This window comes from Canis aureus, chromosome 22 (assembly GCF_053574225.1).
Source record: "Canis aureus isolate CA01 chromosome 22, VMU_Caureus_v.1.0, whole genome shotgun sequence".
In the NCBI taxonomy this organism is placed as follows: Eukaryota; Metazoa; Chordata; class Mammalia; order Carnivora; family Canidae; genus Canis; species Canis aureus.
In genome coordinates, this window is record NC_135632.1 from 50,758,545 (window position 1) to 50,774,474 (window position 15,930).

A 15,930-nucleotide genomic window follows, 5' to 3' on the forward strand; every position below is an offset into this window, starting at 1 on the left:
TAATAGGCATATTGAGAACATTTCATCATAATGCAGCAGAATACACATTCTTTTCAATTGCACGTGGAATATTCTCCAGAATAGATCACACACTGGATCATAAATCAGCCCTCAACAAGTACAAAAGGACTGAGATAATACCATGTATATTTTCTGACCACAACGCTATGAAGTAATGAAGCCAATCAAAAGAAAAAAATTTGAAAGAGCACAAATACATGGAGGTTAAGGAACATCTTACTAAAGAATGAATGGGTAAATCAGGAAGTTAAAGGATAAAAAATAAATACACGGAAACAAATGAAAATGAAAACAGACCAGGGCACCTGGGTGGCTCAGACAGTTAAGCATCTGCCTTTGGCTCAAGTCATGATCCCAGGGTCCTGGGATTGAGACCCACATTGGGCTCCTTGCTCATCAGGGAGCTGCTTCTCCCTCTCCCCCATACTCCTCTCTCTTTCTCTCTCTCACTCTCTCTCTCCCTCCCTCCCTCTCAAATAAATGAATAAAAGAGAAAGAAAGAAAGAAAGAAAGAAAGAAAGAAAGAAAGAAAGAAAGAAAGAAAGAAAGAAAGGACACAATAGTCCAAAACCTTTGGAATACAGGCATACCTCAAGAAGCAAGGGAAATCTCAAATACACAACCCAACTTTACACCTAAAGGAGCTAGGAAAGGAAAGCAAATAAGCCTAAAGCTACCAAAGAAGGGAAATGATGAAGATGAGAGCAGAAATAAAATATATAGAAACAAACAAACAAAATCCGGTAGAACAGATCAATGAAAATAAGAGCTGGTTCTTTGAAAGAATTAATAAAATTGATAAACCCTTAGCCAGTCTTATCAAAAGGAAAATAAAAAGGATAAAAAAAAGACCCAAATAGATAAAATCATGAATAAAAGATCACAACCAAGACCCCAGAGAAATACAAAAAAAATATAAAAAAGTATTATGAGAAACTATACACCAACAAAATGGATGATCTAGAGAACTGGATGCATTCCTAGACACATACAAACTATCAAAACTAAAACAGGAAGAAATAGATCCATAACCAGCAAAGAAACTGAAGCAGTCCAAAAACCCCCCCAACAAACAAAAGTCCTGGGCCAGATGGCTCCCCAGGGGAATTCTACCAGACATTTAAAAAATTAATGCCTATTCTCACACTGTTCCAAAAAATAGAAATGGAAGGAAAACTTCCAAGCTTCTCCTATGAGGCCAGCATTACTTTGATTCCAAAACCAAAGATCCCACTAGAAAGGAAAATTGCAGGCCAATATCCCTGATGAACATAGATGCAAAAATTCTCACCAAGATACTAATCCATAGGATCCAACAGTACATTAAAAGGATTATTCACCACGACCACTTGGGATTTATTCCTGGGCTGCAAGGGCGCTTCAACATCCACAAATCAATGTGACATACCACGTTAATAAAAGAAAGGACAAGAACCATATGATCCTCTCAATAGATGCAGAGAAAACATTTGACAAAATACAGCATCCATTCTTAATAAAAATCCTCAACAAAGTAGGGGTGGATGGAACATACTTCAACATCATAAAGGCCATATATAAAAGACCCACAGCTTGTATCATCCTCAATGAGGAAAAACTGAGAGCTTTTCCTCTACGGTCAGGAACCAGACAGGGATGCCCACTCTTGCCATTACTATTTAAGGTGGTACTAGAAGTCCTAGCCTCAGCAATCAGACAAGAAGAAGAAATAAAAGGCATCCAGGGTGGCTCAGTCAGTTAAATGTCTTCTGCCTCTTGATTTTGGCCCAGGTCATGATCTCAGAAATGTGAGATAGTAACCCATGTTGCCCCTACCATCTGCTCATGCACACACATGTTCTCACTCTCTCTCAAAAAAGAGGGAAGGGAAGGGAAGGGAAGAAAGGACATTCAAATTGGCAAGGAAGGAGTGAAACTTTCACCATGTGCAAATGACATGATACTCTATGTAGAAAACCCAAAAGACTCCATGAAAAAATTGCTAGATACATGAATTCAGCAAAATCACAGGATATAAAACCAAAATACAGAAATCTGTTGCTCCAATAATGAATCAGCAGAAAAGGAAATGAAGGAATCAATCCCATCTACAGGTGCACCAAAAATAGTATGATACCTAGGAATAAACCTACCCGAAGAGATAAAAGATCTATATTCTATATTCTAAACTATAGAACACTTATGAAAGAAATTGAAGAGGACACAAAGAAATTGAAAAGCATTCCATGCTCATGGATTGGAAAAACAAACATTAAAATGTCTATATTAGGGGCAGCCCGGGTGGCTCAGCGGTTTAGCACCACCTTCAGCCCATGGCCTGATCCTGGTGACCCGGGATTGAGTCCCACGTCAGCCTCCCTGCATGGAGCCTGCTTCTCCCTCTGCCTGTGTCTCTGCCCCCCCACCCCGTGTTGCTCATGAATAAATAAAATCTTTTAAAAAAATAAATATCTATATTACCCAAAGCAATTCTACACATTCAGTGCAATCCCTATCAAAATACCAACAGCATTTTTCATAGACCTATAACAAACAATCCTAAATTTGTATGGAACCACATAAGACTCCAAATAGTCAAATCATCCTGAAAAAGAAAAGCAAAGCTGGAGGTAGTGATTCCACATTTCAAGCTATATTACAAAGTTGTAGTCATCAAGACAGTATGGTACTGGCACACACACACAGATCAATAGAAAAAAATAGAAAACCTAGAAATGGACCCACAACTCTATGGTCAATTAATCTTTGACAAAGCAGGAAAGAAGAATATCCAATGGAGGGACTCCTGGGTGGCTCAGCGGTTGAGTGTCTGTCTTCCGCTCAGGGCGTGATCCTGGAGTCCCGGGATCGAGTCCCATATTGGGCTCCCTGCATGGAGCCTGCTTCTCCCTCTGCCTGTGTCTCTGCCTGCCTCTCATGTCTCTGATGAATAAATAAAATCCTTTAAAAATATTTTTAAATAGAATATCCAATAGAGAGAAGGTAGTGTGTTTAACAAATGGTGTTGAGAAAACTGGACAGCCACATGCAGAAGAATGAAATTGGACCACTTTCTTACACTGCACACAAAAACAAATTCAAAATGAATGAAAGACCTCAGTGTAAGGCAGGAATCCATTAAAATCCTAGAAGAGGACTCAGGCAGCAATGATGAAGTCCCAACAGTTCATGTTTGCTTTTGTTTCCCTTGCCTCTAGAGACGTGTCTAGCAAGAAGTTGCTGTGGCCAAGGTCAAAGAGGTTGTGCCTATGTTCTCCTCTAGGATTTTGATGGATTCCTGTCACACATATAGATCTTTCATTCATTTTGAGCTTATCTTTGTGTACAATGTAAGAAAATGGTCCAGTTTCATTGTTCTGCATGTGTCTGTCCAACTTTCCTAGCACCATTTGTTGAAGAGACTGTTCTTTTTCCAGTGGATGTTCTTCTCTGTTTTGTCGAATATTAGTTAACCACAGAGTTGAGGGCCCATTTCTGAGTTTCTTATTCTGTTCCATTGATCTATGTGTCTGTTTTTGTGCCAGTACCACACTGTCTTGATGACCACAGCTTTGTAAGACAGCTTGATGTCTGGTGTTGTGATGCCACCAGCTTAGGTTTCCTTTTTAAACATTCCTCTGGCTGTTTAGGGTCTTGTCTGGTTCCATAAATTTTTAGGATTGTTTGTTCCAGCTGTGTGAAAAATGCCAATGTTATTTTGATAGGGATTGCATTGAATGTGTAGATTGCTCTGGGTAGCATAGACATTTTCACAATATCTTTTCTTCCAGTCGATGAGCATGGACTATTTTTCCATTTCTTTGTCTTCCTCAATTTCTTTCATAGGTGTTCTGTAGCTTTTTAGAGTACAGATACTTTACCTCTTTGGTTAGGTTTATTCCTAGGTATCTTACTATTTTTGACACAATTGCAAATGAAATTAATTCCTTAATTTCTTTCTTCTGTCTCATTGTTAGTGTCTAGAAATGCAACTGATTTCTGTGCATTGATTTTATATCCTGCAATATTACTGAATTCTTGTATGAGTTCTAGCAATTCTGGAGTGGAGGTTTTGGGTTTTCTGCATAAAGTATCATGTCACCTGCAAGGAGTGAGAGTTTGGCTTCTTCTTTGCCAATTTGAATGCCTTTTATTTCCTTTTTGTTGTCTGATTGCTGAGGCTAGGGCTTCTAGTACTATGTAGAACAACAATGGTGAGAGTGGACATCCCTGTTGTGTTCCTGATCTTAGGGGAAAGGCTCTCAGTTTTTCCCTATTGAGGATGATATTCGTTATGGGCTTTTCATACATGGCTTTTATGATATTGAGGTATGTTCCCTCTATCCCTACCCTGTGGACAGTTTTAATCAAGAAAGGATGTTGTATTTGGGCAAATGCTTTTTCTGCATCAATTGGGAGGATCATATGGTTCTTGTCCTTTTTTAAATTAATGTGATGTATCATGTTGATTGATTTGGGGATGCTGAAGCACCTTGCAGCCCAGGAATAAATCCTACTTGGTTGTGGTGAATAATCCTTTTAATGTACTGTTGTATCCTACTGACTAGTATCTTGGTGAGAATTTTGCATCCATGTTCTTCAGGGATATTGGTCTGTAATTCTTTTTGGTGGGATCTTTGTCTGGCTTTGGGATCAAGGTAATGCTAGCCTCATAGAAACAGTTTGGAATTTTTCCTTCCATTTCAATTTTTTGAAACAACTTCAGAAGAATAGGTATTAGTTCTTTAAATATTTGGTAGAATTTTCCCTGGGAGTCCATCTGGCCTAGGACTTTTGTTTTTTGGGAGGTTTTTGATGACTGTTTTGGTTTCCTTGCTGGTTATTGGTCTTTTCAGGTTTTCTATTTCTTCCTGTTTCAATTTTGGTAGTTTACATGTTTCTAGGGATGCACCCATTTCTTCCAGATTGCCTAATTTGTTGCCATATAGTTGCTCATACTATGTTCTTAAAATCCTTTGTATTTCCTTGGTGTTGGTCGTATCTCTCCTCTTTCATTCATGATTTTATTAATTTGAGTTCTTCCTCTTCTTGATAAATCTGGGTAGGTGTTTATCGATCTTATTCTTTCAAAAACAAGTTTCTAGTTTTGTTATTCTATTCTACTATTCTTCTGCTATTTCACTGAGTACTGTTCTAATCTTTAGTTATCTCTCTTCTCCTGCTGGGTTTAGGCTTTATATGCTGTTCTTTTTCTGGCTCCTTTAGGTGTAAGTTTAGGTTGTGCATTTGAGACTTTCCTTGTTTCTTGAGAAAGGCCTGTATTGCTATATACTTCCCTTCTTAGGACCACCTTTGCTATATCCTAATGGTTTTGAACAGTTGTGTTTTCATTTTCATTAGTCTTCGTGAATTTTTAAAGTTCCTCTTTAATTTCCTGGTTGACTCATTTCATTCTTTAGTAGGATACTCTTTAGCCTCCATGTATTTGAGTTCTTTCCAAATGTCCTGTTTTGAACAGCTGTTTTCATTTTCATTTGTTTCCATGAGTTAAGTTCTTCTTTAATTTCCTTTTCAAAAAGTGTTATATTGTTTCCCTCTGAGTATGATTCATGTGTGTAACTAATATGTGGAATGTTTCCATGAATCCAAAAGTACACTTCCCTTTGATTGCTGACTTCAATATTTTGTATTGGTTTATATACATAAGGACTCTTTAGCCTTCTCACTAAGGAGGAATCTTCTATGGCCATTCTATGTAGAGGTGTGATCAATGTCCCACCACCCCAATATTTCGTATTGGTTTTTTTTTTTTTAATTTTTATTTATTCATGATAGTCACAGAGAGAGAGAGAGAGGCAGAGACACAGGCAGAGGGAGAAGCAGGCTCCATGCACCGGGAGCCCGATGTGGGATCCCATCCCGGGTCTCCAGGATCGCGCCCCGGGCCAAAGGCAGGCGCCAAACCGCTGCGCCACCCAGGGATCCCCGTATTGGTTTATGTACATAAGGACTCTTTAGCCTTCTCACCAAGGAAGAATCTTCTATGGCCATTTCAAGTAAACTTCAATGACACGTCCAAGGGCAGTTGTTTTCTGCTCTCATTCAAACCAGTCACAAAGGGAAAACATACACCAATTTTCTCTACTTCTATCCAGTATAATCAGATTCTTAGATCCATACCAATAGTAGCCATCTGTTGAAACCACTTTACATCCTATGAAACTTAATCAGCAGATGTGCACATTTTACTTGCCTTAACTAGCTTAAATAGATTTCATAGTAAGAGGCTTGAACTAATGTATGCCCACAGTTGGACAGTTGGACAACAAAGACAAATGGCTTAACTATGGGATATAAATGGAGGCATCCTTGCCTTTTGAATTGATTAATTTATAATTCAGGGCTATAGGAGTCTACTCTCTGCTTTTCCCAATGTTCTGTTGGGCTCTTATCACCCATTGGGAGGCAAATCAGACAAGCTGTCAATTTGTTAAAGTATAAATTTATTTTGTCAAATTTATTAAACATACTTATTAAATATATTAATTTTGTTGTAAAATAAATGTCTTTAAGCAGAAATACCTTTATACATTCCCCATTTTGAGACATTCAAGTTTCAGTTCAATACAATGAGTAAGGTGAAATAGCTAATTACTATGGTCCACAGGTAAAATCAACTGCTTATGACATAATTTATGTCATAATTTTAAGTGACCAGCTGTCCATTACGTAACAATATTTTTAAGTTTTTTTTAATATTTTATTTATTTATGATAGACATAGAGAGAGAGAGAGAGAGGCAGAGACACAGGCAGAGGGAGAGGCAGGCTCCATGCCAGGAGCCTGATGTGGGACTCGATCCCGGGACTCCAGGATCGCGCCCGGGGCCAAAGGCAGGCGCTAAACCACTGAGCCACCCAGGGATCCCAATATTTTTAAGTTTTATTTAAATAATATCCACACCCAATGTGGGGCTTGAACTCACGACCCTATGAAGGGTCGCGTGCTCTTCCGACTGAGCCAGCCAAGTGCTCCTACACATAATTTCTTTAACAAACATTCTTGGTCTCAAAGTTTTAAGTCAAACATCCTAGGGATTTTTAAGATAATTTAGGATGCTTTGAGAATGGGGTTGGAACTCTGTGACCCACATCTATTTTGCCAGCTATTTCCCCATCAGGTTCTGGTATCAGGAAATGTTAAAATCTGCAGTGTTGAAGAACTGTGATTGTGTGTCAACTTGGCTGGATACAGGGTGCTCAGATATTTGGTCCAACAGTATTTTGAATATGTGAGTATTTCTGGGTAAGATTTAAATTGATGAGCTTTGAGTAAAGAAGATAGTTTCCATTATGTGGATGTGTCTCATCAAATCAGTTGAAGGCCTGCATAGAACAGAAAGACTGCCCCCTCTCCCCGCCGGGGCAAGAAAGAATTCTCCAGGAGGCTGCCTTTGGACTTCATCTGCAACACTGGCTCTTCCTGGTTCTACAACAGTCAGCTCGCAGATCAGAACAGGAATATTAACTCTCCTGGGTCTCCAGTCTGCTGGCCCATCCTGCAGATTTTTGACTTGCCTGCCTCTGGAATCACATGAAACAATTCCATGTATCTCTTTCCATATGTATACACACATATTAGGTCTGTTCCTCTGAAGAACCCTAATACAAAGAGGAGGGTTTTTGTGTGTATGTGGGCACTGCCTCCTGTTCCCAATGCTTCTTTACTCTAGCAGTGGCAATTCCCTCTGGTAGCAGCAACTGGGTCCAGCTTGCAGTTCTGTCACCATAGGGCCCTCCTTCTGATTCAGCCCAGCTCCAGCCCAGCAGTGCTCTCCTCCATGTAGGTCTGAGTTCAGCTCTACAGGTAGTCTCTTCCAACGTCCTACCTTTAACAATTCTTTGTTCCTGCTTTGTAGTTTGCTCCGTGGAGGTGTGATCAGTGTCCCACCACCCCAAACTGATTCAGATGTCAAGACAAATGACAGTACACACATCAATAAGGTCATGAGAAAATTTTATTATTCACATGTGGCTCTCTGGGAAGAGCAAAACAGACATCCAAGCCAGTCAGTTTACACTGATTGCAAGGAGGGGCAAATGGCTCTGATTTTTATTGTGGTTAGGGGTTTGGGCTTCCAGGGTAATAGAAAAAGCCAGGGTTTGCATAAACTTCACCTCAAGTGCTGAGGGAGTGCCTGGGCTTTATCAGCTTGCTCAGGTATCAGGCAAAAGTGGGGAGGGAGAGGGATTGAAAACTGTCAGTGGTTAAACATCAGAAATGGGGTGAGTCTCCATTAAAGTTCCCCCAGCCTTGGGGTGGTACCAGGTCTCAAGTCACTACACCTCCATGATATATACTAGGATTTTTTTTGCGTTTTTAGTTATTTAGATATATCTCCTAAACAATTCTAAATTCTTTTTCTTAAATTAATTGGTATGGTTTCTGGCTCCCGACTATAACCTGGGTGATAGAAGTCCTCTTTGCTATTCTACAGAGTTAGCATTAACTAAATAGGTGTGCCAGTTGGGCATATAAGCGATTTAGTCACCTTTCTTCACTTGCCTAATAAAATGGAATAGCTGACTAAACATCTCCATCCACAGGATCCCATTACCTAAGCTTTTCCCCCCATTTCTTAAACTTTTGAGTCTAAAGCTTCACTTCCTACTTTTAGGCAAAAAGGTTAAAGAAAATAGAGCGCATACTTTCCTATAAACTGTATGTCTTGGACAACATGGACCAATACACAGAAAATATTTTCAATCATTTTCACGGATGCATGGTATTCCATCATAGATACATCAGAACTGTTGAACCATTCCTTTACTAATAGCCATTTATTTATTGCTGATTTTTGTAGGTGAGGAAACTAAAGCCTTGAGAGATTATTAAATGGCTCACTCTAAGTAACAGTATATAAATGGCAGAACCAGGAATTCTATAAAATCGTAAGATGCCAGAGTCCATGCTTATAAACATTTTTATTCTTAAGTATTTTAAACAGTGAAAAAAAACCACACTATCCTGTTAAGCAACGTATGACTCACCTACAACAATTTTTAAAGTGAAATAAAACACAACTGCAGCTTCCACATATCCTCCCTTATTCCATCAGCAGCTCCCGCCCTGAAAAGGCAGAACACGACTTTCACACAACATTCCAATACATGACTTTATACTCTTCATCATATAATTGAATCCACAGGAATATATTATTGTGCAAAACAGTAATAACATTACTTACTATATGCCAACAATGCTTACATGCCAGCCACTAATTAAAACACTTTATTACATGCATTATTTCATGAACCATTCTCCACCCCCAATTATCTTGTGAGGTTGGCAAATACTATCCCATTTCATTAAAAAAGTGAAACACAAATTAAGTTTAAATAATGTGCCCACAGATACACAGTATGTTTAATTTTACATAAATGACATATTTACATAACTTCTGCAACTTTCTCAGCAGTTTTTATTTATCTATGTTTAAAGATGTAATTCTAGCTCTTTCATATTCTCTTGCCAAAGTACCAAAAACACCATGGACCAATACACAGAGAATATTTTCAATCATTTTCCTGTTTTTTCTTTTTCCTGTTGATGGACATTTAGGCTTTTCCCCTTCTTGTTACCTAAAACAATACTGCAACGAACAATACAGCAATGAACAGTTTTATACAAATGTCCCTCTACACATGAAGTTCCTCTAGGGTTTATACAGGAGTAGGACTGCTGGTGGTACGCACACCATTATAAGATTTTGCAGACTACCTGGCACAGGAGCTATCACAACTTCCACTCCCACTCCCACTTGCACAGGGAATTCCCACTGTTCCACACAGGTACCCATGCTAGGGCTTGTAAAGCTTGTCATCTTGAGGAGTGTGAGATGGTCCATATTAACCCCTATTTCCCGTGCTTTCTTCTATGTACATGTCTCTGTGTGGGCTGATGGTCTGTCAGCGAGGTGGTGGTCAACCACACTGAACAACTGATTCAAAGACTTTCCAATACTTACTCATCTCTGGGGGAGTCCCAGCCCTCTGGTTCTCCCTGCTCCAACTTCGGTTCTTCCTAGGCAGCAAAAGCAAGCAAGGCAGGGTTCAAAGAAGCCTGCATGTTCTCCAGGCCAGAATGGGGCACAACATGAGAATTGGTGGCTAGGGCAGTCAGAAATTGTCAATTGAAGCCACATGGCTTGGGACCACCCAGAGCTGAACTGTGGTGGTGCACCTATGGGTGACCTCCAGTCATCACTGTTCTCAAGGCCCCCTCAGAGCACGCCAATCCTGACTCAGCTGAACTAGTTCAGGTAATTTTTTTTACAAAGTCTCTGTACAGCAAACAGATAAATAAGCACCCAAGCCTGGCCTCCAGAGTGGAGGCTGGCTGCAGAGGCAGGCCTAGCTCTTGAAAACCTGGACACCTAGCAGAATAAGATACAGGCATCAAAAGAGGTGGGGCCAGGAGAGAGGTCTTTGACAGATGAAGATTAGGGACGACGAGGATTATTAGCTTGAAGGATGAGGACCTGGGCCAGCATGGATAGGGTCTACACTCCTAGTGAAGATAGACAGCACAGGACAGCCAGTCCAGGGGTGTTCAGGGGCAAGCAAGGAGTTAAATCCAACACCGATTACACCAAAATGTTAAGTAGTTAGCTAAAGTAGTGAGACCTCTTCCTTTAGCTAATCTGTATTTACTAGTATTTCTATAATAATCATATATGACTCATAAAATTATTTAAAAATTCAGGTTCTTGAACAGACCCCATCAGTACAATCCCAAAATATTAAAGGCTTACCTCAGTATAGAGGCATTTCTGTTGATTTTTACTTCTTTGTACACTTGAAAATTTGATTTGAATGTTTAAAAATAAGTATATCCCACTTTATAAAAATGGCAGTAGAAAACCGCTATTGGCGCAGGAAGTCTGTGGGGTGACAGTGGCACAAGGAGTTGGGCAGGAGGGTGGGAGGAATATGGACAGAAAAGGGGTATTTCCGTGGTTGTAGCACAAACTCACTTGAAGCTCAAGCTGACTCAGAGCTGCAGCTCTGTGAGGACTGTGGTCCTAAAGATCAGCTACTTCACCCTGAACCTTTGCACACCAAGCCCTCCTTTGCCAATCCTAAGAATCAGGGAACAATTTAATTACTCGTTTTACATGCGAGAAAATAGATGCAGATGCTCAGTGACCTGTCCAAGATCATGCCAAGAAAAGGCACACTGAGCCTTGCCATCCCATGACCCTGGACTCAGCACATGGGACTCTGGTGCCTGCCCAGCCACTTCTAGAGCCAGTTTTTGGTACTAGACCAGTGATGGGACACCCAATTTCCATGGACAGCTGCTGTAGGAAAATGATGCAGAGCCAGGATTACCGAACTCCCCTGAATACAAAGCTGAATGGGGACCAGACACGAACACCATGTCTGCCCCTAGTCCCCACCTCTGGCTATTCCATGTGATATCACCACAAAGTATCAGAGTCTTCATTTTCACCTGCCCACAACAATCCAAGAAGGATAAGATTACTTGCACTCTACTGAAAGGACATTTTCCAGGTTGGTTTCTTCTCACTACAAAAAATGACCTGCTGCACCAGTCTGCCCCAACTCACGCAGTAAAATGTAGTCTGAGATGGTGCTCTACTATCAAGTGAGATATTTTATCCTTATATTCATAATGTGAGCTCTTCAATAACCAGAAGCAATGACTACTTACACGAATTTTAGAAAAATCACTCCTTTACCCTGCCACTGAGCTAATTCTTTTTGCTTCAAGTTGGCAAATGAGATGGGGCCAACCCCACCAGGCCACCTTTTCTCCAGAGGGCACCAATCATGTGAACTGGTACCATTGGGTTGAACCCGATATCAGCACCGGATCCAATGTGCGAAGAAAGCTACATGAGGGTTAGAAGGTCCCTGCAGTGTGCAGAAATTAGAGATGCAAGCACAATAGTTAAATGTTCACAACTATTGAGAACTGGAGGTCTTATAGAAAATTCAGACCCTTTGAGGGGAGAGAAGAGGGTCCCATTCATGGAAACTGGCAGCAGAGATAACTGCATAAAAATCTCTAAGCTATTTAATCTCACTGAGCCCTTGGGTCTGTGGTTAACCTCATAAAAATGTAATTCAGATTCAGACTACATCACTCCTCAACTCAAAACTGTCCCAAAGCTCCCTCCCTCCCTTTGAGGCAGCTCCAGACCCAGTGGGCACCCATGATGCTCACATGGCTTGGCCCACTACCTCTCTGGGGCCTGCTCTTCTGCAAGTTCACTCCACTCTAGCCCAGGGACCTGCCTGCCATTCTCCAAGGACTACAGATAAGATTCCACCTCCTGTGCCTTGATCTAGAGACCCACAGGGTTCATGCCCTAACCTCCAGGTATTTGCTCAAGTTTCACCTTCTCTGCTGAAGCACTCCTTAACCAGCCTACTTAAAATCGCAACCCTCCTCCTAATCCAGTACTGCCTCTCACTCTTCTCTCATTTTGTCCAAAACATACATCACCTTCTCAACTACTATTTGTCTCATTTGTTTATTGTCTGTAAAGATCCAAGACAGCAGATCTTTTGTCTGTTCTGGTCACTCCTAGGTCTCTGGAACACACAACAGTGCCTGGCATATGGGAGGTACTCAGCACATTTCTGATGAATAGATGGCCTGTTGCTGCCCATGCAGTGGGGTAGGGTAGAGACAGCAATGGGGCAATGTGAGAGCCCCACCCTTCCAGGTGATTGAGTCCAACTCTGCTCTCCTCCATGGGCTGCTGAGATTACTCTATGCCCGTGGCAGATACCAAAGCAAGATATGAAGTCCAAAGCTGCAGCCAGAACTCCCAGGAGGCATCTGAGGAGACTAGTAGGAGTTTTTGCTGCTGCTGCTGCTGCTGCTGCTTGTAAGATCAAACAGAATATGCACCACCACAGGATCCAATTGGCCCCTCCCCAGCAGCAAAGCCCATTACATTATAGGCATTTTGTCAAACCACAAAGGGCAACGCTATCTGCTTTTAGACTTATACCTGGCTAGGGGCTCCATGCCACTCTGCAAAGGCCGCTCCTGGGGCCCGAGCCTCCAGAAGGGCCCCAAAAAAGAGGCTGCTGTTCTTCCCCAGCATCACGTGGCCCAGCAGGTAGGAAAGCGGGTGCCCTGAGTTTTTGAATCCTCAGAATTCTCTGCCACCAGCTTTGAAAATAGAAAAGGCTAGATCCTTTGTGAAGGTTTTCCCCACACTGCCCACAATTAAGGGTTCTTTAGCAGTGCTGCTAGGAACCCCTTTTCCCCACTGTCAGATCCCAAGCTAATCTCTAATGTGGTTTTTCATATGCCGAGCCAAATTTGAAGACCACCTGAAGGTCTTCCCACACTCTCTGCATTTGAAGGGCCTCTCTCGAGTATGAAATCTCTTGTGGCTAATAAGTTGTGAGCTTTTGCTAAAAATTTTTCCACAGGTGCTACACTTGTGGCATTTTTTCCCAATGGGTATGCTCTGGTCACAAGCTTCCTCAGAATCTTCAAGGGGCTTCTCCTCACTTGGTTCTAATTCCTGTAAACTCACCTTTGTATCCTGGCTGGAAGACAACCCAGCCAGGCTGCATTCAGACTGTGCCACTCTGGTGTGTTTTCTCTGATGAATGCAGAGGGTATGTCTTCCAATGAAATCTTTCCCACACCACTGACATTTAAAAGGTCTCTCTTTAGTGTGGATTCTCTGATGATTAACAAGGCGATGTTTTCTATCATAAGATTTCCCACACAGATTACATTTATAGCGCTTCTCTCCACTGTGTATTCCGTTATGATCTAAAAGACTTCTTTTACGTGTAAAAGTTTTTCCACATTCTTGGCACCAAAAAGGTTTCTCACCAGGGAGGATTTGTGGCTGCAGATTTGGTGTGTTTCCATTTTCACGATACTCATACTGTTTTTCCAGAGAGTGAATTCTCTGATGACGGGAGAGGTTAGAACTCCATCTGAAAGCTTTCCCACATTCCTTGCACTTGTAAGGCTTCTCTCTGGTGTGAATTCTCTGATGGATGAGGAGGAACGAGTGATTACGGAAGGCTTTGCCACACTGGCTACATTTGTAGGCTTCCTCTGTGCTGTGACTACTCTGAGGAACCTGGAACACGCTGTCCTGACTATAAGATGGCCCATCCTCAGGTTTTCTCTGAATGATATGCTGCTTCTTATGAGCAATAAAGGCCGACCGATGGGTAAACTCTTTTGCACATTCACTACATCTGTATGGCTTCTCACCTGTGTGAATTCTCTGATGATTAATGAGGGATTTTTTTCGAGTAAAAGTTTTCCCACACTGCTGACAAGGAAAAGATTTCTCTGTAGCAGGAGCACTCTGGGGCTGACTGCAACTGGAGGTTGGTCTGAAGTCTTCTCTACATTTGTCTTGATCATAGAAATTTTCTTCCTGGTGCATTCTCATATGACGAGTAAAGTTTGATCTCCACCTAAAGGTTTTCCTACATTTGGTACATTTATAAGGTTTCTCCTGAGTGTGGATCCTCTGATGTTCAACAACATACGATTTACAGTGGAAGGATTTCCTACACTGGCTGCAGTCAAAGGGTTTCCCTCTACTTTGGTCTCTCAAATGATGATCAAATCCTGGGCCATAGATGAGAGCTTCCTCAAACTGATTAGGCTCGAGAAATTTCTGCTTAGCATGAGTTTCCTGGTGTAGACGGTAGGCAGACATGCGTCGGAAAGCCTTGTCACATAAACTACATTTATAAGGTTTCACTCCAGTGTGAATCTTTTCATGTCGCACACAGTTTGAGCTCCACCTAAAGGCTTTCCCACAAACTCTGCAATGAAATGGTTTCTCCTGAGTGTGAAGTCTCTGATGACAGGCAAGATGGGAGCTATGACTGAAGGTCCTCCCACAGTCACTGCACTTATACAATGTCCCCACCATGTGAAGATTCTGCCCATGTGAGCTAATGCTGAAGTCTTTCCCATGTGAATCCTTTGTATTTCCTTTTAGTCCAGGATAAATTCGCTGATGCAGGCTAAATCCACCAACTATGTGCCTGAGCCCTTTCCCATATTCCTTGTAATCATAGTGGTATGAACTCCCTTTGAAGTGTCTGCCACAGCCATGTTTAAGGGATCGCTTTCTTCTGGGAACTCTCAAATATGTAGTATGTTTTAAATTACAACTAGTACTTCTTCCCGATTCTTCAGATTCTTTTCCTGTCCTGTGACTGAAATTGGTCTCTTCTTTCTTAACTCTTATTTGTATGGGGTTTCCACATTGTTCCTTTAGTCTGGTCTTCTGTTCAAAAGAGTCTCTGAGGCCCATTCCCTCAAAAACACTCATCACACAACAGTCTGACGGCACAGCTAAGGTTTCTGCTTCTTCCAAAGGTTCATGTTTTAAGACGAACTTGTTTGTTTTTATCTGAAGCTCACCTCCTGACACAAAATAAAACACAAGACAATGTTCTCTTTTCCATACTCAGGAATGCAGAAAGCAGCAAAGGACGGATGGATGGACGGACAGACAAACAAGTACACACACAAACAAATAAATAATAAAGAGCCACAATCTTGGGCAGTGAGGCTTTTGCTTGATTGTCAGTATCTTTACCAAATAGTCTGGGAAGGCAAAACATGGAAGAATGTTCCAGATGACAGGGAAGGGAGAAGGAAAAGGTGGGCACAGCAGCTGAACATAATCACATTTAGAAATCACATTTAGCTGAATAACACAGCCAATAAATGAATGTTAAACAGTAAGAGAGGGGAGAGGAATCATGGTATATGAGGATAAGAAGACCAACGCACTCAAGAGCTCTAGGGAGGAGGACCATGGAAGACTGGCAGAAAGAACTGGAAGTCAAGCTTCTCATAGGGGCGAAGAAGAAGAGCAGTAGTGGGATTAGGGCTCTTTAGAGCTCAAAGGGGTGGGCATGAGCCAAG

At 41.4% G+C, this 15,930-nt stretch overlaps 1 protein-coding gene across 7 annotated transcripts in view; it reads right to left on the bottom strand.

Annotated features, from left to right (window-relative positions):
* Window positions 1-7,960: 7,960 nt before the first annotated feature.
* ZNF445 (zinc finger protein 445) overlaps window positions 7,961-15,930 on the bottom strand; it is a 33,189-nt gene continuing 25,219 nt past the window's right edge. For 5 of the 7 annotated variants that reach the window (XM_077866007.1, XM_077866008.1, XM_077866012.1 and 2 more), the window contains one exon: window positions 7,961-15,423. In XM_077866007.1, the coding sequence (XP_077722133.1) occupies window positions 13,289-15,423 (2,135 nt within the window). In that variant the 3' untranslated portion in view covers window positions 7,961-13,288. The remainder of the gene's footprint in view (window positions 15,424-15,930) is intronic. The other 2 variants (XM_077866011.1, XM_077866010.1) reach the window with 2 other exon arrangements.